At 46.2% G+C, this 26,168-nt stretch overlaps 1 protein-coding gene across 4 annotated transcripts in view; it reads left to right on the top strand.

The window, feature by feature from the left end:
- The first annotated feature begins 293 nt into the window (after window positions 1-293).
- LOC124118918 (E3 ubiquitin-protein ligase NEDD4-like) overlaps window positions 294-26,168 on the top strand; it is a 92,836-nt gene continuing 66,961 nt past the window's right edge. For 2 of the 4 annotated variants that reach the window (XM_048403024.1, XM_048403019.1), the window contains exon 1: window positions 294-1,535. In XM_048403024.1, the coding sequence (XP_048258981.1) occupies window positions 1,410-1,535 (126 nt within the window). In that variant the 5' untranslated portion in view covers window positions 294-1,409. The remainder of the gene's footprint in view (window positions 1,536-26,168) is intronic. The other 2 variants (XM_048403026.1, XM_048403027.1) reach the window with 2 other exon arrangements.

The following is a 26,168-nucleotide window of genomic DNA, read 5'->3' as shown; positions in this document are numbered from 1 at the left end:
AGTCAAGGAAAAGAAACGCTTCTATAAATTGCTCAGCCCACCTGTTGTATGCCCTGACATAATCTAATCCGCTGTAATCTTGGGGTAACTGTGCCTTTCTTAGTTCGTTGCACCATTCGTTGTGTACCTCAGCATTCCCATCAAGCACACTCCAACTGCGCCAACATTCGCTGACGATGTTGAGAATTGCGGCATGTTCCGAGCAGACAATATCTCTCCCTATATGGGCCCCACTCAACTGCCGCATCCAGCCGTCGTATTGACAAATTCTACACGCATGAATCGTTCAACCCATTCGTTATCTTAACATGGACGCGTATCATAGCACGGCAACAATCGTCAAAGGGTTTCAGTTTGGATAACGAACGACTGACGTTTGGAAAATCTGGCTTGCCCGCTCGTAAGTATATGCACATACGATTTCAACTGCAGAGGCGAGCGGACTCCTCTCTCGTGTTACGCAGTGTTCAATGCCACTGCACAGTCATTCCAACTGCTTCTCAGTCTATACCGCAGTGTCTGATTTCAATCCTCACGCGACGGTCGACCTGTATTACAATTGGGCTGACAGTGTAAAAGCTCGATTTGGGATACGCGCCAAATGACTTAACAAAAACGTACTTCCTTGATGACAGTGTAACGTTTACAGGAGGGCATGTTGTTATTCGCCACACAGGAGTCCCGCAGTGGTGTTTACACCTACACTCACAAGGACGTCAGTGGCGACATTACAGCATGTCTAGCCCAGGCTGCAGTGTTGTGAACGAAAAACAGCTTAACCGAACGAGAAGTGGCAGATAAAGAGTCACTACTGTCTACACGGAGATATTGTGAGGACAGGCTTTATATTATTTGGAGGAAGGGCCCTGACGATTAATCGATACTGACGCGGTAAGAAGACCAGGCGCGGATATTTCAAAGTTTCATGGTTGTTCAATTGGAGAGTCGATTGAGGAATTACAGGAACATATTTCATTTCGTGTTGAAGAGTTCACTGTCCATCTATGTACGTTGTTGGCGTTTACAGTGAGTGTGTAGAAGTTTGTACAGTGTCTGGTTGTGTTTTCTTATTTGATTGTGGCGTTCATTGTTCGTGCATTACGTGATCCTCGTTGTGGAATTGTCGTCTGCTCGAGAACATCTGGATCTATTTTCTACCGAGTTAAAAACTGGTGGCAACTGAATGACCCGCTAATTCTAGGCCAAGGCCCTATTTGTATGAGGCTGGTGTCAAAACCTAGAAAATCTTATCGAGGGCACAGTTTTCCTCATTCTGATTCTGTATATTTCGTGCATCATTTACTGTGGATTAACTGAGGATTCGCGGGTGTCCATGAATCAACCTGGTTGAGGTGATCAGTTCGTTATCAGTTGGATCCTGCTTGTACAGTTCATACCGTTACTCCAAGATGAACCGAGGACCGCATCATAGAACACAGTCTGTGCCCAACCAGAGACGACGTCGTGAACGACCAGTGATCCGACACAACCGCTCCTTCGATGTCCCCCGGCACATGGGATCGGGCCGGCAGTCGGTAGGTGCTTTAACCCCGTCGTGGCACACCATGTCACACCATGTCACACCATTGTCGATCTTCTTATACATGCATATACACTATATAGGTATGACACTATATAGGTATGACACTATATAGTTATACAACTACATGTTTGTGTTTACAGGTACACACAGAATGCACACAATAAATGAGTATGTATGAAGGCACTTGCTGCATCTATGAATACTATCATGTAGACATGTGAGAGACGAGGTTCAACTATATACGTAGAAGTATGTGAAACATCTGTTTAGGTAGACATGTGTTGAAGCTGTATATATTGGTAGACACGTGTTGAAGCTGTATATATAGGTAGACACGTGTTGAAGCTGTATATATAGGTAGACACGTGTTGAAGCTGTATATATAGGTAGACACGTGGTACATCGGAATGTAGATAAACGTGTCATAAAGCTTTATACATGTAGACACGTGGTACATCTGTATATATGTAGACACGTGGTATATATGAAGGCACGTGGTACAGCTGTATATATGTAGACACGTGGTACACCTGTATATATGTAGACACGTGATACATCTGTATATAAGTATACGCATGGTACAGCTGTATATATGTAGACACGTGGTACATCTGTATATATGTACACACTTTACTGCTGTATATTTGTAGACACGTGGTACATTTGTATATATGTAAACACGTGGTACATCTTTATACAGCTGTTTTTTGGTAGACACTCGACGAAGCTGTATATAGGTAGACACGTGATGTACCTAATACCCGGCATTTCAATTCACAAGCATCACTATTTTATTTTTTACGATTGTTGCTGACCACCCAGCTGAACATTCAATAAAGCATTACACGCTTGTTTGTACACATGAAACCTACGCCATTTTACTGTACCTTCATGAAACCTACGCCATTTTACTGTACCTTATGAAACCTTCGCCATTTTACTGTACCTTCATGAAACCTACGCCATTTTAATGTACCTTCTGGAACATTAGCCCACAGTGATATCGACAAGGTACACAATGCTTAACATTGAATATTGCCTTACATTGCTCACATGTGTATTTCCTTGACCTGGTGACGTTCTCTGCCTGGCCATGTACAGGGTGTGTAAGTAGTGTGACTAGCGATCGTGATCTACTCACACGAAAGAGGCCTACTTCAATTACACATTTGCACACTTCAGTTCAGGCAAACATGGTACAGCATAATTAAGAATAGTATTTTCTACGTTGCATGACTACAGGATTATGGTGGTCTATGGGTGCCTACCTGGTTGGTCATATTTTTCACCTGTCTCGTTATGTGCAGATATCACCTTTCATAGTTTTTTAAAACACCCCTTTCAGAAAGCAAACAGTAACTGTTGGCAAGAAACCAAGCCCCGTAACACAAGCTAGGTGTTTGTGCTAGATCCCTTTCTAAAGTTCTACATGGGTACACATGGGTTATATGGGTGAGTGAGGGAATGTTGGGTCACGCCGCAGTAAGCAATAGTTCAGCTATAACGCGATGACCTATAAAAATTACCCTGGGCCAAACAAACCACTGATTGATAGCATGAGCAGCGTTCCGTCGGGATACGATGTCATGCAATCAACCGAACCCGACCACCCGATCCATTTTCGCCCTGTCTCACCACAAGCAGACGTTTCTGCTGGCTGCGCCCACACTGTAGTCCCTACGGGGATAGTTGGGGAGTAACATGTAAAACGAGAATTTGTTCTGAAAAAAGGAAAACCAATTCTTCTAGATGTTACAAGACCTGATCTATTGTATGCGAGTTCTTCTCAACGTGTGAAGCTGCTCTTGCTTCTACTGCCGGTTTGGAACGCGGTGTCTGAGGCAGCCGCACAGCCCACATCTACATCTGTGTGAGTCATGCTATCGATCTCCGCCGCTTGTGTATGGTCAATAGTTTACCAAGCGGAGCACCATGGCGAACACTGGAAATCTTTTCCCCATGAGTGAAACCAATAGAAGCATCAATACAGACTTGGGAAGTAGCCGAGTGCAGTAATAGAGTCATTTGCGGAGCTGTAGAGACAAGAGAGTTTTTATTCAGACGACATACATTTTGTTTATTTATCCTTTGGACATGATTGATAGGGTTATGGTATATATGTCTCTTATAAGTCAGATAAATAAACTCAGTGCCTGTCAAACACGGTGATCCTGCTACTGTGTTTGTCCCTATACTCTACTGTACGTGGCCTATGGGTATTCTGTGTGTCCGGCAGGGGTCGAGGGAACTGATGGCTTGGACATGTTGCCATACGGACAGTTCTCGCCATTGTCATTCAGTTGTATTGGCAGACCTAGACGGCTTAGAAAGCACATTTTTTTAAAGCAGATGTTTTTTTAGGGCTGTTGCGGTATGAATATAAGAGTACGCCTATGAATGTCGAGTAGTTTATTATTTGCTGCAGAGTTACGTTCCTTAGGTGTACCCGAAACCAACGATCGTGAGTTCGAACCCCAGATTTGCTCTGATCACGTTTCTAGGTTGTCAGCACCATACCCGAGCTCGTGGGTTTCACCAAAGTGGTAAACCTGTAAGACCTGCATCATTTCGGGCTTTCATCCAACATGATATTCCTAAAATACTGTTCAAAGGCCGGAGGCGTCCAGCATGACCTCCCATTAATGCTGACATGAAGATGGAACGTACAACGATGTCTCGTATGGCACCAATGTAAAGAAGGTGCCAACAGCCAGCCGTTCTCTCAGTGGGTGAGGCGTCCTGTGCACCGACTCTGAGTCGCAACATTTCGGCGACAGGACATGATGCACACTTTCTGCTCGTTTTGCACGTCTTTGGCAGAGCATGCATCATGTTGACAGGATCGCACATGTTATGTTGGTGGGTCTCTCACGCACTTAGTCGTAAAACATTTCACTAGGTCAATAAGCCCGGTTTATTTCGTTAAACCGTTCATCAGTCCATTCAGACAGGTGTGTTTCATTAAACCTTCCACAACTTAAAAAAGACAGGTTTGTTTCGTTAAACCATTCATCAGTTCAATCATTCAGGTTTAGTTCACTGAACCATTCATCAGTTCAATCACTCAGGTTTAGTTCACTAAACCATTCATCAGTTCAATAACGCAGGTGTATTTCACTTAACCATTCACAAGTTCAATCACATAGATTTCACTAAACCATTCACAAGTTCAATCACACAGGTTTATTTCACTAAACCATTCACAAGTTCAATCACACAGGTTTATTTAGTTAAAACATTCAAAGGTGCAATCACGTAGGCCTATTTTATTAAACCATTCATCAGTTCAATCAGACACGTGTATTTCGTTAAACCATACTCCAGTTCAATCACGCATGTATGTATCACTAAACCATTCAGTTCAATCACGCAGTTTTAGTTCACTAAACCATTCATCAGTTCAATAACGCAGGTGTATTTCACTTAACCATTCACAAGTTCAATCACATAGATTTCACTAAACCATTCACAAGTTCAATCAGACACATGTATTTCGTTAAACCATACTCCAGTTCAATCACGCATGTATGTATCACTAAACCATTCAGTTCAATCACGCAGTTTTAGTTCACTTAACCATTCACCAGTTGACCGACGGTGGGTTCGATTCTCCGCAGTGTCGAGTGGGTTGTCTCGGGAAACTGTAAAGGAGTCTGATGCTTCACCATGAAGTAGGAGTCTCCGCTATACCCTGACACTGCCCACACACAGAGAAGACGGCCTTGTCATATCAATGACGTCAACAAGATTAGTTGCAGCTGCACAAAAGTTGTTCAACGTCTCCCGCTGGCCAACACGTCTTTCTTGAATGTAACCCCAGACCTATGTAGCTGGTGTAGTTAGGCCTTCATTTTATTCTTGCCATTCAAGTTAAAGTTCTGGTATTAATTTCCAATATAGTACCAACTCCCATCTCAGAGACCACGTACTTCCATCAAATGTTTTCTTGGTGCATTTCTTCAATTCAATTCAGGATATCTTTAAAACAATTGAAGATATCTGTAATTCCGTAATAAATGTGAAAACGGCTTGCCATACGTTCACCAGGCACATAGAAAGGAATTGTCTTATTATACAACGCGCAGAGTAAAGCAACGTGCTCATCACACTTAGTTCACGTTGGGCCCGTCGTGGTTATCACGTGGCGGTACTGAAACATTGTATAAAACAGTGTGTGTGTGTGTGTGTGTGTGTGTGTGTGTGTGTGTGTGTGTGTGTTCTGTCATCTCCATGGTTCCGTGTGTGTCCTCGCAACCAGTGTGTCCCCTCGCTACCACAGTGTGTGCCCCTTACTACCACAGCGTGTCCCCCTCACTACCACGGCGTGTCCCCCTCGCTACCACAGTGTGTCCCCCTCACTACCACTGTATGTCCCCCTCACTACCACAGTGTGTTCCCCTCACTACCACAGCGTGTTCCCCTCACTACCACGGCGTGTTCCCCTTACTACCACAGCGTGTTCCCCTTACTACCACAGCGTGTCCCCCTCACTACCACTGTATGTCCCCCTCACTACCACAGTGTGTTCCCCTCACTACCACAGTGTGTTCCCCTCACTACCACAGCGTGTTCCCCTTACTACCACAGTGTGTTTCCCTCACTACCACAGCGTGTTCCCCTTACTACCACAGCGTGTTCCCCTCACTACCACAGTGTGTTCCCCTCACTACCACAGCGTGTTCCCCTTACTACCACAGTGTGTTTCCCTCACTACCACAGCGTGTTCCCCTTACTACCACAGCGTGTTCCCCTCACTACCACAGTGTGTTCCCCTCACTACCACAGCGTGTTCCCCTCACTACCACAGTGTGTTTCCCTCACTACCACAGCGTGTTCCCCTCACTACCACGGCGTGTTCCCCTTACTACCACAGCGTGTTCCCCTTACTACCACAGCGTGTCCCCCTCACTACCACAGTGTGTTCCCCTCACTACCACAGTGTGTTCCCCTCACTACCACAGCGTGTTCCCCTTACTACCACAGCGTGTTTCCCTCACTACCTCAGCGTGTTCCCCTTACTACCACAGCGTGTTCCCCTCACTACCACAGTGTGTTTCCCTCACTACCACAGCGTGTTCCCCTCACTACCACGGCGTGTCCCCCTCACTACCACAGTGTGTTTCCCTCACTACCACGGCGTGTTTCCCTTACTACCACAGCGTGTTCCCCTCACTACCACAGTGTGTTTCCCTCACTACCACAGCGCGTTTCCCTCACTACCACAGTGTGTTTCCCTCACTACCACAGCGTGTTCCCCTCGCTACCACAGCGTGTTCCTCACTACCACAGTGTGTTTCCCTCACTACCACAGCGTGTCCCCCTTACTACCACAGTGTGTTCCCCTCACTACCACGGCGTGTCCCCCTTACTACCACAGCGTGTCCCCCTTACTACCACAGTGTGTTCCCCTCACTACCACGGCGTGTCCCCCTTACTACCACAGTGTGTTCCCCTCACTACCACAGCGTGTTTCCCTCGCTACCACGGCGTGTCCCCCTTACTACCACAGCGTGTTCCCCTCACTACCACAGTGTGTTTCCCTCGCTACCACGGCGTGTCCCCCTTACTACCACAGTGTGTTCCCCTCACTACCACAGCGTGTCTCCCTCACTACCATGGCGTGTCCCCCTCACTACCAGAGTGTGTTTCCCTCACTACCACAGTGTGTCTCCCTCACTACCACGGCGTGTCCCCCTCACTACCACAGTGTGTTCCCCTCACTACCACAGCGTGTCTCCCTCACTACCACGGCGTGTCCCCCTCACTACCACAGTGTGTTTCCCTCACTACCACAGTGTGTTTCCCTCACTACCACGGCGTGTCCCCCTCACTACCACAGTGTGTTTCCCTCACTACCACAGCGTGTTCCCCTCACTACCACAGTGTGTTTCCCTCGCTACCACAGCGTGTTCCCCTCACTACCACGGCGTGTTCCCCTCACTACCACGGCGTGTTTCCCTTACTACCACGGCGTGCTTCCCTCACTACCACGGCGTGTTCCCCTCACTACCACAGTGTGTTTCCCTCGCTACCACGGCGTGTTCCCCTCACTACCACGGCGTGTTCCCCTCACTACCACGGCGTGTTTCCCTTACTACCACGGCGTGTTTCCCTCACTACCACAGTGTGTTCCCCTTACTACCACGGCGTGTTCCCCTTACTACCACAGTGTGTTCCCCTTACTACCACAGCGTGTTCCCCTCGCTACCACAGCGTGTTCCTCACTACCACAGCGTGTCCCCCTTACTACCACAGTGTGTTCCCGTCACTACCACGGCGTGTCCCCCTCACTACCACAGTGTGTTTCCCTCGCTACCACGGCGTGTTCCCCTCACTACCACGGCGTGTTCCCCTCACTACCACGGCGTGTTTCCCTTACTACCACGGCGTGTTTCCCTCACTACCACAGTGTGTTCCCCTTACTACCACGGCGTGTTCCCCTTACTACCACAGTGTGTTCCCCTTACTACCACAGTGTGTTCCCCTCGCTACCACAGCGTGATCCTCACTACCACAGCGTGTCCCCCTTACTACCACAGCGTGCCCCCTCACTACCACAGCGTGTCCCCCTTACTACCACAGTGTGTTCCCGTCACTACCACGGTGTGTCCCCCTTACTACCACAGCGTGTTCCCGTCACTACCACGGCGTGTCCCCCTTACTACCACAGCGTGTTCCCCTCACTACCACAGCGTGTCCCCCTTACTACCACAGCGTGCCCCCTCAATACCACAGCGTGTTCCTCACTACCACAGCGTGTCCCCCTTACTACCACAGCGTGCCCCCTCACTACCACAGCGTGTTCCTCACTACCACAGCGTGTCCCCCCTACTACCACAGCGTGTCCCCCTCACTACCACAGTGTGTCCCCCTCACTACCACAGCGTGTCCCCCTCACTACCACAGTGTCCCCCTCACTACCACAGCGTGTTCCTCACTACCACAGCGTGTCCCCCTTACTACCACAGCGTGTCCCCTCACTACCACAGAGTGTCCCCCTCACTACCACAGCGTGTCCCCTCACTACCACAGCGTGTCCCACTCACTACCACAGCGTGTTCCTCACTACCACAGCGTGTCCCCCTTACTACCACAGCGTGTCCCCTCACTACCACAGTGTGTCCCCCTCACTACCACAGCGTGTCCCCCTCACTACCACAGAGTGTCCCCCTCACTACCACAGTGTGTTCCCCTCACTACCACAGCGTGTTCCCCTCACTACCACAGCGTGCCCCCTCACTACCACAGCGTGCCCCCTCACTACCACAGCGTGCCCCCTCACTACCACAGCGTGTTCCCCTCACTACCACAGCGTGTCCCCCTCATGTTGTCCCCGCTTTTCCTGTAATGTGAGAGCAAATCTCCCTCTGTGCCCTGTGTACTGAACCAGCCTTACTGGTCATGTCAACCTCCATCTCACATAGACAGATATCTGGTAAATAATTACTTACAAATAAAATTATACAGTCAAAGTATGTACTTAAGTTAAAAACTTTCGACTGACACATGCTGTGGAATGAACTTGCTGCTCCACACAGTGATTAAAAGGGTTTGATGCTCCGATGGGACCAGTGCCCAAGCAGTACAATACAGGGAGGTAGGCACTGGGCGTGTCTTCAACATCACAGCAGCACACAATGGAACTGTCACCACACGAATATCACGACTATTACAATGATAAGTGCTCAATCAGCATGATTCACCAGCATCATGTGTCAGTACGTCCATCGTGCTTTGACTCCTACTCTCTTTGCTACCTACATAACTTCTCCGATTTAAATTTGAATCAGTCTGTTAAAACAGAATCCGAGGTTTATTTTACTTGGGGGAAATCGTTTTGAATATTGAGTATTTTAAATATTTATTCAATAAATATTTGTCTTCGTTCTCGGTTATTGAAGGCGCTGACTGTCATCTAATATGTCCAGTCTAGATAACTGCAGTACGTGCGTATATATTGTCGGTATTATGAATATAATTTACGTTTCTTTTAAATGTTTGCAACAGATATTTCCACGAACGATCCCGCTAAATGAGTTCATGTCACTTGTAGCATCCTGTTGAACTCGCACCTGACTGACGCGTTGTCTGCAGGCCACTCCCCTCTCTCCTTCATCCATCTTGTCTGTCGTGTGAGCACACAACACAGTAGCAGATACGCGCAGCGTGACATTCAAACAAAAGCTTTTATCAAATCTGATACAATTATTGTGCCTTCATAATTCCATCCTTCGGCTAGTGTTGAAACATGACTGTTCTATTATATGTGACTGACCTGGAAGAGAAACTGAAACATTTGTTGATAGGAACAACTCATGCATTCACATATCAGTTTGATTGTTTGTTTGTTTGTTTAACGCCGAGCACAGCGATATTCCAGCTATATGACGACGATCTGTCATAATTTAATCTGGGCCAGACAATTCAGTGATTGAAACCTTTGAGCCTGGTCACATAGGTTGCTAGAGACCTATATTCTTAACAGGAGTCGCGATGGTCGTATCGGATAGTACAAGGCGAGGTCCCTGTGTGTGATGGAACATGTTTAGCTCACCTCTTATAGAGGAAATCTTTGTTTTCGTTTTTCTACCGATCGTATGCTAAGGCATGACTGTCTCCTTGTGGGCAGCATATGTTTGCCGGATGTGTAGCGACTATTGTTACACTTCCGATGTGACATTCGGTAATACGGCCTACCGTGGGGATTCTGAGGCAGAATAGCTTCCAGTCGATCGTACTATGTGTGAAGACCATTTCTGGTGTCCCCCTCTGTGACATTGCTGGAATATAGCTAAAAGTGACGTAAAGCATTACTCATGGTAGGAGATAACTAAACCGGGTATCAGGTGGCTGCCATGGAGTCAGTGCTACTGGGGTGGCTGCACATCTGTGCAGACAACTCTTAGCGTCTATGCTGATAGACATAGGGCTCGTACACACTGTACGGTATCTAGTAACAGGCTGCTGATTGACGGAGAGCTCGTACACACACTGTGCACTAGGTACTGTACAGTGTGTACAGGCTCTGCCAATCTGTACAGTGTGCACATGTACACTGTACGGGCCCTCAGTCAGTCAGCACATATGGTTACCAAGTACAACATTGTGCATTATGCCTGTTTATACAACCGTGTCCCAAGTTTTTCCAGGACAATATAAGTTTGGTGTGGCTGAATATTTATTAAAATGTTACAAACAACGCGGATAAGGAGAGGTGGTGCATACATAGATTGTGACTGAAGAGGAAGTGGGTTGTCATGCGATATTGATATTGATCCAATACAAATTTTGTAATCTAATTTTCCTGATGCCTAGTTTCACGCTTGATAATAATAGCTGATTGTCCCCCACGCGAAGGCGCGGGACATAATGTTTCCATTCCATGACGCGCATTTACAGAGCTATAGGACATTATGCCAGTATATCTTGTTGTAGAATTATAATAAAATCTTATTTGGAGAATCATTATTTTTTCCTTCTCTATTAAAGTTGTATTCTAATTTAAGATGAGGCTTCTTATCACATTTCAAGAGCATGTTTAAATTCAGCTGATTTTATGCTAGTAAGGCATCCATCGCTATTCAGCTCAACGGAAGTCATGTTTTGAACGATTGAAAAGTTGAAGCATTAAAAAGGTAAGTTTTTATCTGAGTTATATATACTACTCAAAAGAAGTGAAACAACACCCGGGATTTTTCATGTGACTATAGTTAATCTGTCATGCCGCATGTCTGCCTCCGTACATCCTTCTCATTGTCATGTGTTGGTCATCATTGTCATGTGTTGGTCATCATTGTCACGAGTTGGTCATCATTGTCATTTGTTGGTCATCATTGTCATGTGTTGGTCATCATTGTCATGTGTTGGTCATCATTGTCATGTGTTGGTCATCATTGTCATGTGTTGGTCAGCATTGTCGTGTGTTGGTCATCATTGTCATATGTTGGTCATCATTGTCATGTGTTGATCATCATTGTCATGTGTTGCTCATCATTGTCATATGTTGGTCATCATTGTCATGTGTTGATCATCATTGTCATGTGTTGCTCATCATTGTCATATGTTGGTCATCATTGTCATGTGTTGGTCATCATTGTCATAAGTTGGTCATCATTGTCATGTATTGGTCATCATTGTCACGTGTTGGTCATCAGTGTCATGTGTTGGTCATCGTTATCATGTGTTGGTCATCGTTGTCATGTGTTAGTCATCATTGTCCTAAGTTGTTCATCATTGTCATGTGTTGGTCATCAATGTCATGTGTTGGTCATCATTGTCACGTATTGGTAATCAGTGTCATGTGTTGGTCATCGTTATCATGTGTTGGTCATCGTTGTCATGTGTTAGTCATCATTGTCCAAAGTTGTTCATCATTGTCATGTGTTGGTCATCATTGTCATGTGTTGGTCATCATTGCCATAAGTTGGTCATCGTCGTCATGTATTGGTCATCATTGTCATGTGTTGGTCATCATTGTCATGTGTTGGTCATCATTGTCATAAGTAGGTCATCATTGTCATGTATTGGTCATCATTGTCATGTGTTGGTCATCATTGTCATGTGTTGCTCATCATTGTCATGTGTTGGTCATCATTGTCATGTATTGGTCATCATTGTCATGTGTTGGTCATCAGTGTCATGTGTTGGTCATCAATGTCATGTGTTGGTCATCATTGTCATGTGTTGGTCATCATTGTCATGTGTTGGTCATCATTGTCCAAAGTTGTTCATCATTGTCATGTATTGGTCATCATTGTCATGTGTTGGTCATCAATGTCATGTGTTGGTCATCATTGTCATGTGCACATTGTCAGGACGTCTTTATGTTGGACGTTATTAACTGAAGGTCCAAAGCTCTTGTGGATCACGGAAGTATCTGAAAGTAATATACGTGGTGTTTCTATGGTATACCAAAGGATGAAATGGAACACACTGTAGGAACCGACTATGGTCTCTGTTATTCCTTGGGATTGTGATACATTTTGAGTTCGGGGTCCGTGGGGTCACGTGACTGGTATTCAGTTATTTCTAATAATCAGTAGGCGTAGCCTTTCATACAGTCTGTAGCCACGTCTTTTTTACGCTAATTTGGGATGAAAATGTCTTTGTTTAATACGAAAATCGGACATGGATCTGTGGACAGTCTGAACTTGACTGACTATGAAAAATCGTTTAAATTTAATGTGCATGCTACAACTGAATTAATGTCTCAAACATCAGTGGGGCACTCGATGCAAACTATTTGCGTCTATTCTCCAGTTCTAGACGCATGGAAAGCCCTGCCTTTTTGTATTTCATAATCAGAGCGTGTACAATTATATATGCTATATTCACCGCACGCACTTTGTATTGAGGATATGATTCCGTATTTTCACATTTTGTTCAATATATTCAACACAGGTGCGTTGTATCTGTTGAGGAGACAAAGTCATCCTCACTGCCGCAATGTTTCATGTGTGTTGAATACGGAAAGTGTTTACCGACTTTTCATAGATTTGAGTCAGTAGCCATCCTTTGCTGAATTCTTGGTGCATTGACGTGCACGTGAAAGCACAGACACACAGACATGCTGGCGCATTAATGTGCATGTGTAACACAGACTAACAGACATGCTGGTGCATTGACGTGCACGTGTAACATAGACACACAGACATGCTGGCGCATTGACGTGCACGTGTAACATAGACACACAGAGATGCTGGCACAATGACGTGCACGTGTAACACAGACGAATAGACATGCTGGCGCATTGACGTGCACGTGTAACATAGACACACAGACATGCTGGCACATTGACGTACACGTGTAACACAGACTAACAGACATGCTGGTGCATTGACGTGCACGTGTAACATAGAAACACAGACATGCTGGCGCATTGACGTGCACGGGTAACATAGACTAACAGACATGCTGGCGCATTGACGTGCACGTGTAACACAGACTAACAGACATGCTGGCGAATTGACGTGCACGTGTAACACAAACACACAAACATGCTGGTGCATTGACGTGCACGTGTAACACAGACTAACAGACATGCTGGTGCATTGACGTGCACGTGAATCAGACACCTAGACATGCTGGCGCATTGACGTGCACGTAACACAGACACATCACCCGTGAAGATCTGGGCGAGAACAGGTCTTCAGCAACCCATGCTTGCTGTAAAAGGGGATTACGTTTGTCATAAGCGCGACTAACGGGATCGGGTGGTCAGGCTCGCTGACTTGGTTAATGAATGTCATCGTATCCCAATTGCGTGGATCGATGCCATGATTGTCAATCTTGGATTGTCTGGTCCAGACTCGATTATTTACAAACCGCCGTCATATAGCAAGACTATTGCTGAATGTGTTGTTAAAGAACAAACAAACACAGACACACAGACATGCTGGTGCATTAACGTGCACGTGTAACATAGACACACTGACATGCCGGTGCATTGGTGTGCATGTTTGCTCAGCGAGATAACCCTTCTCCCCCTGGCAACTGCACATGCATGTTAGTCATGACAGAACTATGCTAGGGTAGAAACGTTTACTGCTGATACGAGTAAGATGTTTACAATACATTGAAGAATTTGCTGTGTTTCTCTGGATACAAAAAAAGAACGAGTAAAAACAACATTATTGGCTAAAGATCTGCCTTCTTGGATATACTGTGTCATAACGTGCATTTCTATCACACAAACGCAATATGTGAACATACAAGACATCATGATCCAGCACGCTTGTGAAGGCATCTATGATGTACGGTTAGTGTCAGCTTCTGCCTATACAATGTGACCTCTGGCACAGCGTGGACTGTTAATGCTATAACGCATGACCTATTTCTTAAGGTCAAAGTTCATAATCTTTAAGACCAATTGTTTTGACATTATGTACACATAACTATCCAACGGGTTTATCGACTAACATCAGCTAACTGGGCAGGATAAGTTACAAGATTATTCGAGAGCCGCCTTGGTCTAGTGGATAGAGCGTCTGCCCGGAGAGCGAAAGGGTCGGGGTTCGATCCCCGGCTGCGTCATACGAAAACACGATAAAAGATGGTACTTGCTGTTACCATGCCTGACGCTGAGCATTATGGGGATAAAACAAGAAATTGGGGTTCTCTTAAATACGGAGTGTCTGAGTGGGGTATCCATGTTAAACTGCGGCATGGTATCTTAGTGGGATAGAACCATAAATAGTCGTGACTAACACACACGCACGCACGCACGCACGCACGCACGCACGCACGCACGTACGTCGCTATATAAGTACAATAATCTTAAGCCCAACGTGAAACCCATTTCACCTCGCGTACAGGATGATTCCTATGACCTAGTAACTGGAAGGGCTTGAGCAGCCACTGTGACATCGATTTTTCCCGTGGTTCCCTTCCTGAAAGATCGATTAATTGCAAGTCTGTCGCAGTGTGTGTTACGTCTTACAGTTCAGGTGCATCGTCAGAACAGGCGAGCATTTCAAACAGAAGGCAAAGAGGGTGGGTGGTTAACCTAAGACCCGGTTTGCCGTGGGGCCAGTCAGTTTTATATGAGTCAGTTTATTTACACTCCCAGAGCCCGTTGAGTCCATTAAAATCGTTATCCCATGTTTTACGTCGTCTGTTGTAGCCGCAACATCTCCCGGCACGATGCACTCAACGCGGTGATGTTCCGGGTAGCCACGCACACATGCTGGTACGGGTCACGGTCACTCTGATACAGCGTCTGTGACATAGATTTGTTGTAGCAGGGTGTGCTGTCTGGTAGCGGGGTGTGCTGTCTGGTAGCAGGGTGTGCTGTCTGGTAGCAGGGTGTGCTGTCTGGTAGCAGGGTGTACTGTCTGGTAGCAGGGTGTGCTGTCTGGTGGCAGGGTGTGCTGTCTGGTAGCAGGGTGTGCTGTCTGGTAGCAGGGTGTGCTGTCTGGTAGCAGGGTGTGCTGTCTGGTAGCAGGGTGTGCTGTCTGGTAGCAGGGTGTGCTGTCTGGTAGCAGGGTGTGTTGTCTGGTAGCGGGGTGTGCTGTCTGGTAGCAGGGTGTGTCATCGGGGAGCCAGGTGTGCTGTCTGGTAGCAGGGTGTGCTGTCTGGTAGCCGGGTGTACTGTCTGGTAGCAAGGTTCGCTGTCTGGTAGCAGGGTGTGTCATCGGGGAGCCAGGTGTGCTGTCTGGTAGCAGGGTGTGCTGTCTGGTAGCCGGGTGTACTGTCTGGTAGCAAGGTTCGCTGTCTGGTAGCAGGGTGTGCTGTTGGGTAGCAGAGTCTGTTTTAAGGGGTGTTTGATTATGATTGTGAAAGACTTTGTCCTGGACAAGAGAAACTCAACAACTTGACCTGAGAACCCGTTATCCCCGTTGCATTACATATACGCCGGCCCCCTAAAAACAAATATGTGAAGATATTTTAGTAACATAAGTAACAATAAACAGCCACAAGCCACAATTAAAAACCCAAGCGTAGTTTTAACAGCTTGCATATCGATATTTCACTACTGATCCATACTTTTTAAACGAATGTAGGCAACAAATACACGAAATCGCCTGCAGTGAACGGTGCACAACATGACTGTCTTACGCTTTTTGCAAGAACAGAGCTGCCTATCGCTTATTGCAAGAAGGCTGCATATCGCTGATTGCAAGAACAAGGCTGCATATCGCTTATTGCAAGAACAAGGCTGCCTATCGCTTATTGCAAGAACAGAGCAGCCAGTCGCTTATTGCAAGAACAAGGCTGCCTATCGCTTAATGCAAGAAGGCTGCATATCGCTTATTGCAAGAACAAGGGTGCCTATCGCTTATTGCAAGAACAAGGCTGCATATCGCTTATTGCAAGAACAGAGCTGCATATCGCTTATTGCAAGAACAAGACTGCATATCGCTTATTGCAAAAACAGAGCTGCCTATCGCTTATTGCAAGAACAGAGCTGCCTATCGCTTATTGCAAGAACAGAGCTGCCTATCGCTTATTGCAAGAACAGAGCTGCCTATCGCTTATTGCAAGAACAGAGCTGCCTATCGCTTATTGCAAGAACAGAGCTGCCTATCGCTTATTGCAAGAACAGAGCTGCCTATCGCTTATTGCAAGAACAAGGCTGCCTATCGCTTCTTGCAAGAACAGAGCTGCCTATCGCTTATTGCAAGAACAGAGCTGCCTATCGCTTATTGCAAGAACAAGGCTGCCTATCGCTTATTGCAAGAACAAGGCTGCCTATCGCTTATTGCAAAAACGGAGATGCCTATCGCTTATTGCAAGAACAAGACTGCATATCGCTTATTGCAAGAACAGAGCTGCCTATTGCTTATTGCAAGAACAAGGCTGCCTATCGCTTATTGCAAGAACAGAGCTGCCTATGGCTTATTGCAAGAACAGAGCTGCCTATGGCTTATTGCAAGAACAAGGCTGCCTATCGCTTATTGCAAGAACAGAGCTGCCTATCGCTTATTGCAAGAACAGAGCTGCCTATCGCTTATTGCAAGAACAGAGCTGCCTATCGCTTATTGCAAGAACAGAGCTGCCTATCGCTTATTGCAAGAACACAGCTGCCTATCGCTTATTGCAAGAACACAGCTGCCTATCGCTTATTGCAAGAACAGAGCTGCCTATCGCTTATTGCAAGAACAGAGCTGCCAGTCGCTTATTGCAAGAACAGAGCTGCCTATCGCTTATTGCAAGAACAAGGCTGCCTATCGCTTATTGCAAGAACAAGGCTGCCTATCGCTTATTGCAAGAACAGAGCTGCCTATCGCTCATTGCAAGAACAGAGCTGCCTATCGCTTATTGCAAGAACAAGGCTGCCTATCGCTTATTGCAAGAACAGAGCTGCCTATCTCTTATTGCAAGGACAGAGCTGCCTATCGCTTATTGCAAGAACAGAGCTGCCTATCGCTTATTGCAAGAACAAGGCTGCCTATCGCTTATTGCAAGAACAAGGCTGCCTATCGCTTATTGCAAGAACAAGGCTGCCTATCGCTTATTGCAAGAACAAGCCTGCCTATCGCTTATTGCAAGAACAGAGCTGCCTATCGCTTATTGCAAGAACAGAGCTGCCTATCGCTTATTGCAAGAACAGAGCTGCCCATCGCTTATTGCAAGAACAGAGCTGCCTATCGCTTATTGCAAGAACAGAGCTGCCTATCGCTTATTGCAAGAACAGAGCTGCCTATCGCTTATTGCAAGAACAGAGCTGCCTATCGCTTATTGCAAGAACAGAGCTGCCTATCGCTTATTGCAAGAACAGAGCTGCCTATCGCTTATTGCAAGAACAGAGCTGCCTATCGCTTATTGCAAGAACAGTCTCTCGCTCATTGTAAGCCGGGGAACAACACACGCGCACTATTTTTCAGTTTAGTGATTAAGAGTACCCAAAGTAAAACTAATAAACCGCAAAGCAAATGATTACGTGTCAGTAAATACTTAATGCCATCTTCATCTACCTCCTTGGACAGAAGAATAATCACTTTCGTTCAAGTAATTACGAACGTAAACCTCCAATGTAGGTAAGCCCAATAACTTGCCAGCAAAATCACACCTTTGTCGTGCACGGCAAACTAGCGTTGATTACTTATTGACCTTAACTCTTTGGCAATGAACAGCCTTAGATGTTTTCATCTTACAAATTAGTCTTGACAAAAATCAATTTTCTCCACTTTTGAACTGAGAAATTGTGCCCGTTTAAGGCCGTCGAGTATTGCATTGTATGCCGCAGAGGCACCATGGGGCTGATATAGACACGCTTAGCTACAAGATTATCACATACAGGAACCTTTTGATGTGTAACAGAGAAGCATTGAACTGGGCGTGATAACATGAGCAAATACCGTTTATGTCATATAAATGTAATCATTTAATTCTGGGGGGAGAGAGAGGGGAGTGGGGTGGGGGTGGGGGTGGGGGGAGTTATTATGTAAGTGCAATAATTTTGACCGCGACGTTAAACCCAATAGTAAGAGAGAATTAATATTATAAAATCAACATGCTCACGTTTGGCTACGTGAGTGTATCACATGAGGATTAGAGATGAATGGTTGTCTGATGTCGTCCCCTGCACCGCGGCCTCTGAGATACTTGTCCTGTCGTGACGCGAGACCATACTGGATGAGGCATAGCGGGGTTTAACATGTAAAGCGAAGCAGCTACCAGGAAATAGTTCAAGCGCTGTCTCGTAAACAAACTTGGCTTTTTATCTAAAACATTTCAACATCTAGCTGCCTAATACACATACAATGTTCTTGTTTTGTTAAGGTTAAAAGCTGCAGTTATACGTTCGTTTCATGCTATAAACACATACTGAAAATAAAGTTTTAAAAACTAAACAGACGAAAGTACACGTTTGCCTCGCCAGTTTCTGTTCGTACAAATTTCGACAAGCTAAGTCCACGTTTATCGTCGCTGTTACATCGTCAATAGGGGGAGGGAAGGGTCTTAGTGAAGTCAAAGGCTGTGCCCCTCTGCAGCGTCTTGGGCTAGGTCGTCCAAGTTGTATGTGTCCTGCATGCGTCTAACCCCGTAACATGACAGCTGTTTACAACACAGGCCCGTCGACTGAGCGGCGAGGTAGTCTGTGGCCAGGATGTGCATGGGTACATCAGGAAGGTATTTAAATGATGTGATGCGACGCACTGGTGAGTGACAGATGTATATATGCCGTTGCGAGAAATGTTCACGAACACGGCGGCCCAATGCGTTTATTCGGGTTCGGCGTGAGCGATGGCCTCAAGAGTGTGAATGGAATCACGTCGTGTAGGACACGACTCGGTTAGGTCGTCCACGTCACCACCCAATACATGACACCCATCAGAAGCATAACGTTGGCTGCCGCCTAGGAGTACGTTTTACTTCTCACTCTATTGTCACTGTTACATCATAGGCATTGTGACGCCACACATACTACTTGTGCAATGTAAGTTAAAGTTTTCATCACACCTGAAGTGCCGTTGAGCGGCGAAAGATCTTGTGTGGGTAAAGGAGTTTTGCAATCACATTCATTCCTCACTATCCAGCACGAACCGGGCGGTCGGGTAGCCTAGTGGTTAAAGCGTTCGCTCGTCACGCCGAAGACCCAGGTTCGATTCCCGACATGGGTACAATGTGTGAAGCCCATTTCTGGTGTCCCCCGACGTGATATTGCTGGACTATTGCTAAAAGCGGCGTAAAACTATACTCACTCACTCACTCCAGCACGAACCTTGTCCGATGAGCACGGTATATGTTGGTCCCGTGCACGATATTCACCTCCCATCTTCCACGTATTTCACCATCCAACTCGACACGATATGCAGGTCAAACCTACCACCTAATTCACCACTCACCACCCAGCATCCAACGCATGTCCGATTAGATGAGCATCACATACATTTATCCCGTGCACCACTTTAGTAGCACCCCCACTCGCCACATATCACACCATTGACTTCACCATCCAACTCACCACCCACACACCCTACCACCTGATTCACCACTCGTGGAGATCCGGGTTAGAATTGGTCTTCAGTAACTCATGCTTGTCGTAGGAGACGGCTAACGGGATCGGGTCATCAGGCTCGCTGACTTGGTTAATGCATCTCATCGTATCCCAATTGTGTAGGTCGATGCTCATGATGTCAGTCACTGGATTGTTTGGGACAGTCTTCATTATTTAGAGACCGCCGTCATATAGCTGGACTATTGCTGTGTGCTGCTGATAAACAACAAACAAACAAACAAACCAAACCTGATTTAGCCAATTCTTCACTCACCACCCAATATTGTCGGATTAGAATGGTATATTTGGATCCAAACTCATCTCCAACCTACTCCCTGATTCGCCTGATTTTTAACTCACCACCCAACTCAGCTCTACTTTGATAAGCATGCATATTGTGACGCCGTGCAATATACCATTGCCCCCAAGTCCCTCCTGTGACGGACGTACTATAGGGAGGGAAGAGAGGTTGTATGTACCATCTTATACATCGCAAAGTGCTCTTGAATCAAGCAAAGGTCATTATATGATTACAAGGGCCGGTGAACTGTAGTCGGCTGTGACAGAGGCCCTACAGGGTCACCTGCAACACCCGTGCTGCTATATATGTCCTTCAGCGTGTGGTTGATACTGTTCACACATGCTGGGTTGTGGCAGTGTGTGAAATACTCCAGCATATAGCGCGGATCCCGTCATAATATCATGGCGATTGATCTGGACATAATTAATACCTTATCGATTCCAGGTCATGCAGATCGGTGGCGGATAGCGTGCCCTTTCCGCGTATGTTCTGTGGATAGCTGACACCATTCCACTGTGCATGTGTAGGAATATTTGTATACTGACACAACAGTGATCAACATATGGATAGTTAAGACTTACAGATCTCGTTATTAGTTACCAATTTACAACATATTATAAAAACAAATAAACTATGCATTCACACCACTCCACTGTGTACGTGTAGGAATATTTATACTAATACAACAGTGGTCGTTATATGGATAGTTAAGACTTACAGATCTCATTATTGGTGACTAATTTACAACATATTATAAAAACAATTAAACCGTCATTCACACCATTTCACTGTACATGTGTAGGAATATTTATAATAATACAACATTGGTCGTTATATGGATAGTTAAGACTTACAGATCTCATTATTGGTGACTAATTTACAACATATTATAAAACAAATAAACCGTCATTCCCACCATTTCACTGTACATGGGTATGAATATATGTATACCAATACAACAATGTCATAATCTCGATAGTTAGACTTACAGATCTCATTATTGGTGACCAAATATATAATACTATATAATACAAGACAAATAAACCGTGCATTCACACACGTATGTCTTCTTGTTATTATTAACACTTTCTAAACACGACTCGGGTGGTCGGTTAGCCTAGTGGTTAAAGCGTTCGCTCGTCACGCCAAAGACCCGGGTTCGATTCCCGACATGGGTACAATGTGTGAAGCCCATTTCTGGTGTCCCCGCCGTGATATTGCTGGAATATTGCTAAAAACGGCGTAAAACCATACTCACCCACTCACTAAACACGACTCGCTCACTACCCCACACGACCCACACCTAGCGGCAGTGTAATTATCGCCTGATTGGAATTCAACTTTTATTACGTGCTTTCAATATACACAAACAACCATTGCCCGCATACAGAACTATGTTTTGATCTGCACTTTGCATTAATTATTCAACCTCTGTTATTTTAGATACTAGCTGCATCAGTTTTATGTCAGAGCGTTTCCAACAACCAGTTAACGATGGCTGATCTGAATTTCGTGAATGTAATTTAAATATTCTATTTCTATGTCAGTAGTATAAAATATTTTCGCTGAATTAATAGCACACACTGTACTTATAGTACATATATATTGCATTGAAGTAACACACGGCCCGACTCAACAATGGTATAGACGTTCTGTATATTATGATTATATGAATATAATATTAACGAATCAATTGGTGACGGCAATTTAAACACTTCAGGCCTGTAACGGGTAATTAAAGGGGGGCTTACATCGATCTTTGACTCGGGATGAATAAAGATATATTCCATATATTCTGACAAGTGCTGGGAGGACTTGCAGCATCGACGAATGACGTAAACGGGTTCGCGCTCTATCGCCCGTGGACGTGGTTCACGTCAGTTAAACTCGGTTTCTTCGCCTCTGGCCTTTTCCTTGAACTAAGAGAGGGGATATTGTGTGAGATGGGCCGGCGAATGTTGGATGGTCGCGATGGCTGGTGTGTAACGACAATGTTGGTTTGTTTGTTTATTGTTTAACGCGGCTATCATCATTATTCCACACTGCAGGGCGGAGGCCTGTGAATAATCGAGGCTGGACCCAACAAACCAGTGTTTGGTGTTGTGAGCAACGATCCACCCGTCGGGGTACGATGAATCGCAATCAGTCGACGTGCCGTTGGTGGTTGGTTGTTTTACGCCACACCCAGCAATATTCCAGCTATATGACGCCGTCTGTAAATAATCGAGTCTGGACCCATACCTTAACATAGACTTACGACAGTGGTAGCGCTAAGGTTGTATTGTATAACGGCAACCAAGTCGCTAAATCTGACAACCCGATCCATTAAGTCGCCTCGTAGGACAAGTACGGGTTGCTGGAATATATTCTAACCCGGATCAGGGGTAGGGGTGGGGTTGTATGTGAAGTGTAAGTGTTATTTGTGATGCCCATAGTGTAGATACTTAAAGAAATGTTCATTAAATGTTGAGGTTGCGATGAATCCCATGTGGTGTCGAACCCCTTAACTTGATCCTTGGTTTATCAGTACAAGAGTCGTGCTCGTGGATCGCGGCCGGACTTGCGTCACTTTGGGGTTTCTCTCCTACATTAAACTGTCACGCTGTAATATAATTAAAATATTGTTCAAATGGTGTTGAACCCAGTTCACTCACTCAGCAAATTGTCTAACCGAGATCACCCAGCGTCTACAGTATTGGTAGCCTGCATATTTCCATATCCAAATAATCAATACATTCACGACCGATCGATATACCGGTATAACAGTTTCAATTGATCAAAGAGACTTTAGCGCAGTCTTACTTTTTACTCTCGATCACTCCTTAAAAGTACTCCAGTATTACCCTCGATGTAATTAAATGGAGGACTTATTACTTAACAAGTGGACATTTACACCCAATTTGTTCCAAAAAGACTTTGTTATGAAAAAAGTATGTCATGAGGTATCACATTGTTTGACAAAACGCTTAAATAGTTATGCGAAACAAGATATGGTATATATAGCCAGACCGTGGCTCAAAGTGATATAAACCTCACTCACTCTCAGACAGTGGCTTAAAGTTGCGGTCACCCTCGCTCACTATCAGACAGCGGCGTAATGGACGGTCGCCTGAAAGCGCGGTCACTCTCGCAGACAGCGGCTTAATTATAAAGTGCGGTGATCCGAAAGTGGCTTGAAGTGCGGTCATCCGAAAGTGCGGTCATCCGAAAGTGGCTTAAAGTGCGGCCACCCTCACCCACTCTCAGACAGTGGCTTAAAGTACGGTCATACGGCAGTGGCTTAAGTGCGGTCACCCCCACCCACTCTCAGACAGTGGCTTAAAGTTCGGTCATCCGGCAGTGGCTTAAGTGCGGTCACCCCCACCCACTCTCAGGCAGTGGCTTAAAGTACGGCCACCCTCACCCACTCTCAGACAGCGTCTTACAGTGTTGTAACCATCAGTGCAGTGAGAAACATCCAGTTGGAATGTAGACTGGTCCAGGTGTGTAGTCCAGGATTCCGGGCCCCCACGGAGTGAGTGGTGTGTTGCCAGGCCGCGACGCCGGGAGGTGGCAAGTCCGGAGATCTTGACTAACGAGTGTCTGCCACCTGACTCTGGTGCTCTGGAACATACTCAATATGGGCGAATACCCTTTACACCGGGGTGAGACATACGTCATCGCCTGTAGTTGATTTACAGGGCCCCGTTCCACAAAGGGATCGTAGCGCTACGACTGTCGTAAGTCTATGTTAAAGTATAGGAGTTACGGTCACCTTATACCCTATCACACCAAACTAGTTCTCAATACGTTCGTGAAAATGTTGTCGAACGGGCTCCAACTGTGTACGAACGTAGTTGACGTAGTAGCAACTATTGACAGTCTTTTTACGAACTTCATGGACGGGCTCGGACGGGGAGGTTGCTCTAGAACTTTGAATCTGCTCAAAATTTTATCCCGTCCATCACGTTCTGCAATTAGTCGGATTAACAACGTACTTAAAACGAGAAAGACGTATTACGAACGGAATTGCCGTACTTCGAACTTACTAGGGACGTGTTACGACGTGGTGCAGTCGGACATAACTTTCGGTACGTTGCACACCGACCGGGTCGACTTCTCTTTGGAGGTATGATGTGTAAGCTCGGAGCCCTTAACTTGAATGAAGACTGGCTGCAACGCGCTCAGTATCCATAGGAGTCGGATCAGGACACGAATACACACGCGCTTGGGACGAGATGAGGACGTACTGCGAACGAGGTAGAACGAGGTTGAACTGGTTAAGAACGGGTTCAGAACGGCTACGGACGTGCTCGAACTGCTTCGAAACGTTGTCGGGATGAGGTGAACGGGCACTTTTACACGATCTGAACTGGATGCAAACGGACTGCAGACTGGCTAAGAACGAGAGAGACATATTGAGCACTGCTTATGAACGAACTAGAATCGTATTTTATGCCAAACTACGCGTTCTACCGTGATCACAGCCCGTTCCAGTATTTTGTTTAGAACGGGGTAGAACGGGATAGAACTACTTTGGTGTGATGGTAGCATTAGCGCTACGTTCGCTTTGTGGAAGGTCAGGGCTGAATTTGGACTTGCGTTTGCTATTCCCTAATGGGACAGCAAACAAAATAATCGTGGCCATGTGTTCGTTTCCCACACTCTTATTCAAAGAAGAGACTCTGGTTTCGATTATGTAAAACCATCCAACTAAATATATAAATAACTGCTGTTCGATACTCCCACGGAACTGTTATCGTCTATCGTTATTCGCGTAGACGATGTGTATTCGATAATGGACAGAAGAGACGAGACAGGCATGATCCGTTAGATTCATATTTCCTGAGTTTTTTCTAATTTAGAGAAAGCATTGTGTTGTCCGATTCTATCTTGGCATATTTCCACATTGTAAGGTCGTTTCCAGACTGTTTTTGTGCTCTAAACCCGCAGGGGTTTCGCTCGCGTTTTCGTTCGGAAGTGACGAATAAGTTTCATTATGTCCCTATGCGTGGCACCAACATGTGGACATACGCAGCACTCGACTCTCGGTGTGTCCACCAAGCTTGGCAGCTACACGTGGACACACGTAGCTCTCAACACTCGTCATGTCCCCACGCGTGGCAGCTACAGGTGAACATACGCAGCACTCAACTCTCGTCATGTTCCCAAACTTGGCGGCTACACTTGGACGTACGCAGCACTCAACTCCCGTCAACGCCCCCAAACTTGGCAGCTGCACGTGGACATACGCAGCACTCAACACTCGTCATGTCCCCATGCATGGCAGTTACACGTGGGCGTACGCAGCACTCAACACTCGTCATGTCCCCATGCGTGGCAGTTACACGTGGGCGTACGCAGCACTCAACACTCGTCATGTCCCCATGCGTGGCAGCTACACGTGGGCGTTCGCAGCACTCAACACTCGTCATGTCCCTATGCGTGGCAGTTACACGTGGGCGTACGCAGCACTCAACACTCGTCATGTCCCCTTGCGTGGCAGATACACGTGGGCGTACGCAGCACTCAACTCCCGTCAACGCCCCAAACTTGGCAGCTGCACGTGAACATACGCAGCACTCAACTCTCGTCAACGCCCCCAAACTTGGCAGCTGCACGTGGACATACGCAGCACACAACTCTCGTCATGTCCCCATGCGTGGCAGTTACACGTGGGCATACGCAGCACTCAACTCTCGTCATGTCCCCATGCGTGGCAGTTACACGTGGGCATACGCAGCACTCAACACTCGTCATGTCCCGATGCGTGGCAGTTACACGTGGGCATACGCAGCACTCAACACTCGTCATGTCCCCATGCGTGGCAGTTACACGTGGGCGTACACAGCACTCAACACTCGTCATGACCCCATGCGTGGCAGCTACACGTGGGCGTACGC

The sequence above is a fragment of the Haliotis rufescens genome, unplaced genomic scaffold (assembly GCF_023055435.1).
Source record: "Haliotis rufescens isolate VD_foot unplaced genomic scaffold, xgHalRufe1.0.p SCAF_1, whole genome shotgun sequence".
NCBI classification, from domain to species: Eukaryota; Metazoa; Mollusca; class Gastropoda; order Lepetellida; family Haliotidae; genus Haliotis; species Haliotis rufescens.
The sequence above is the reverse complement of the archived record's forward strand: the minus strand, read 5'-3'. Positions and strand labels throughout refer to the sequence as shown.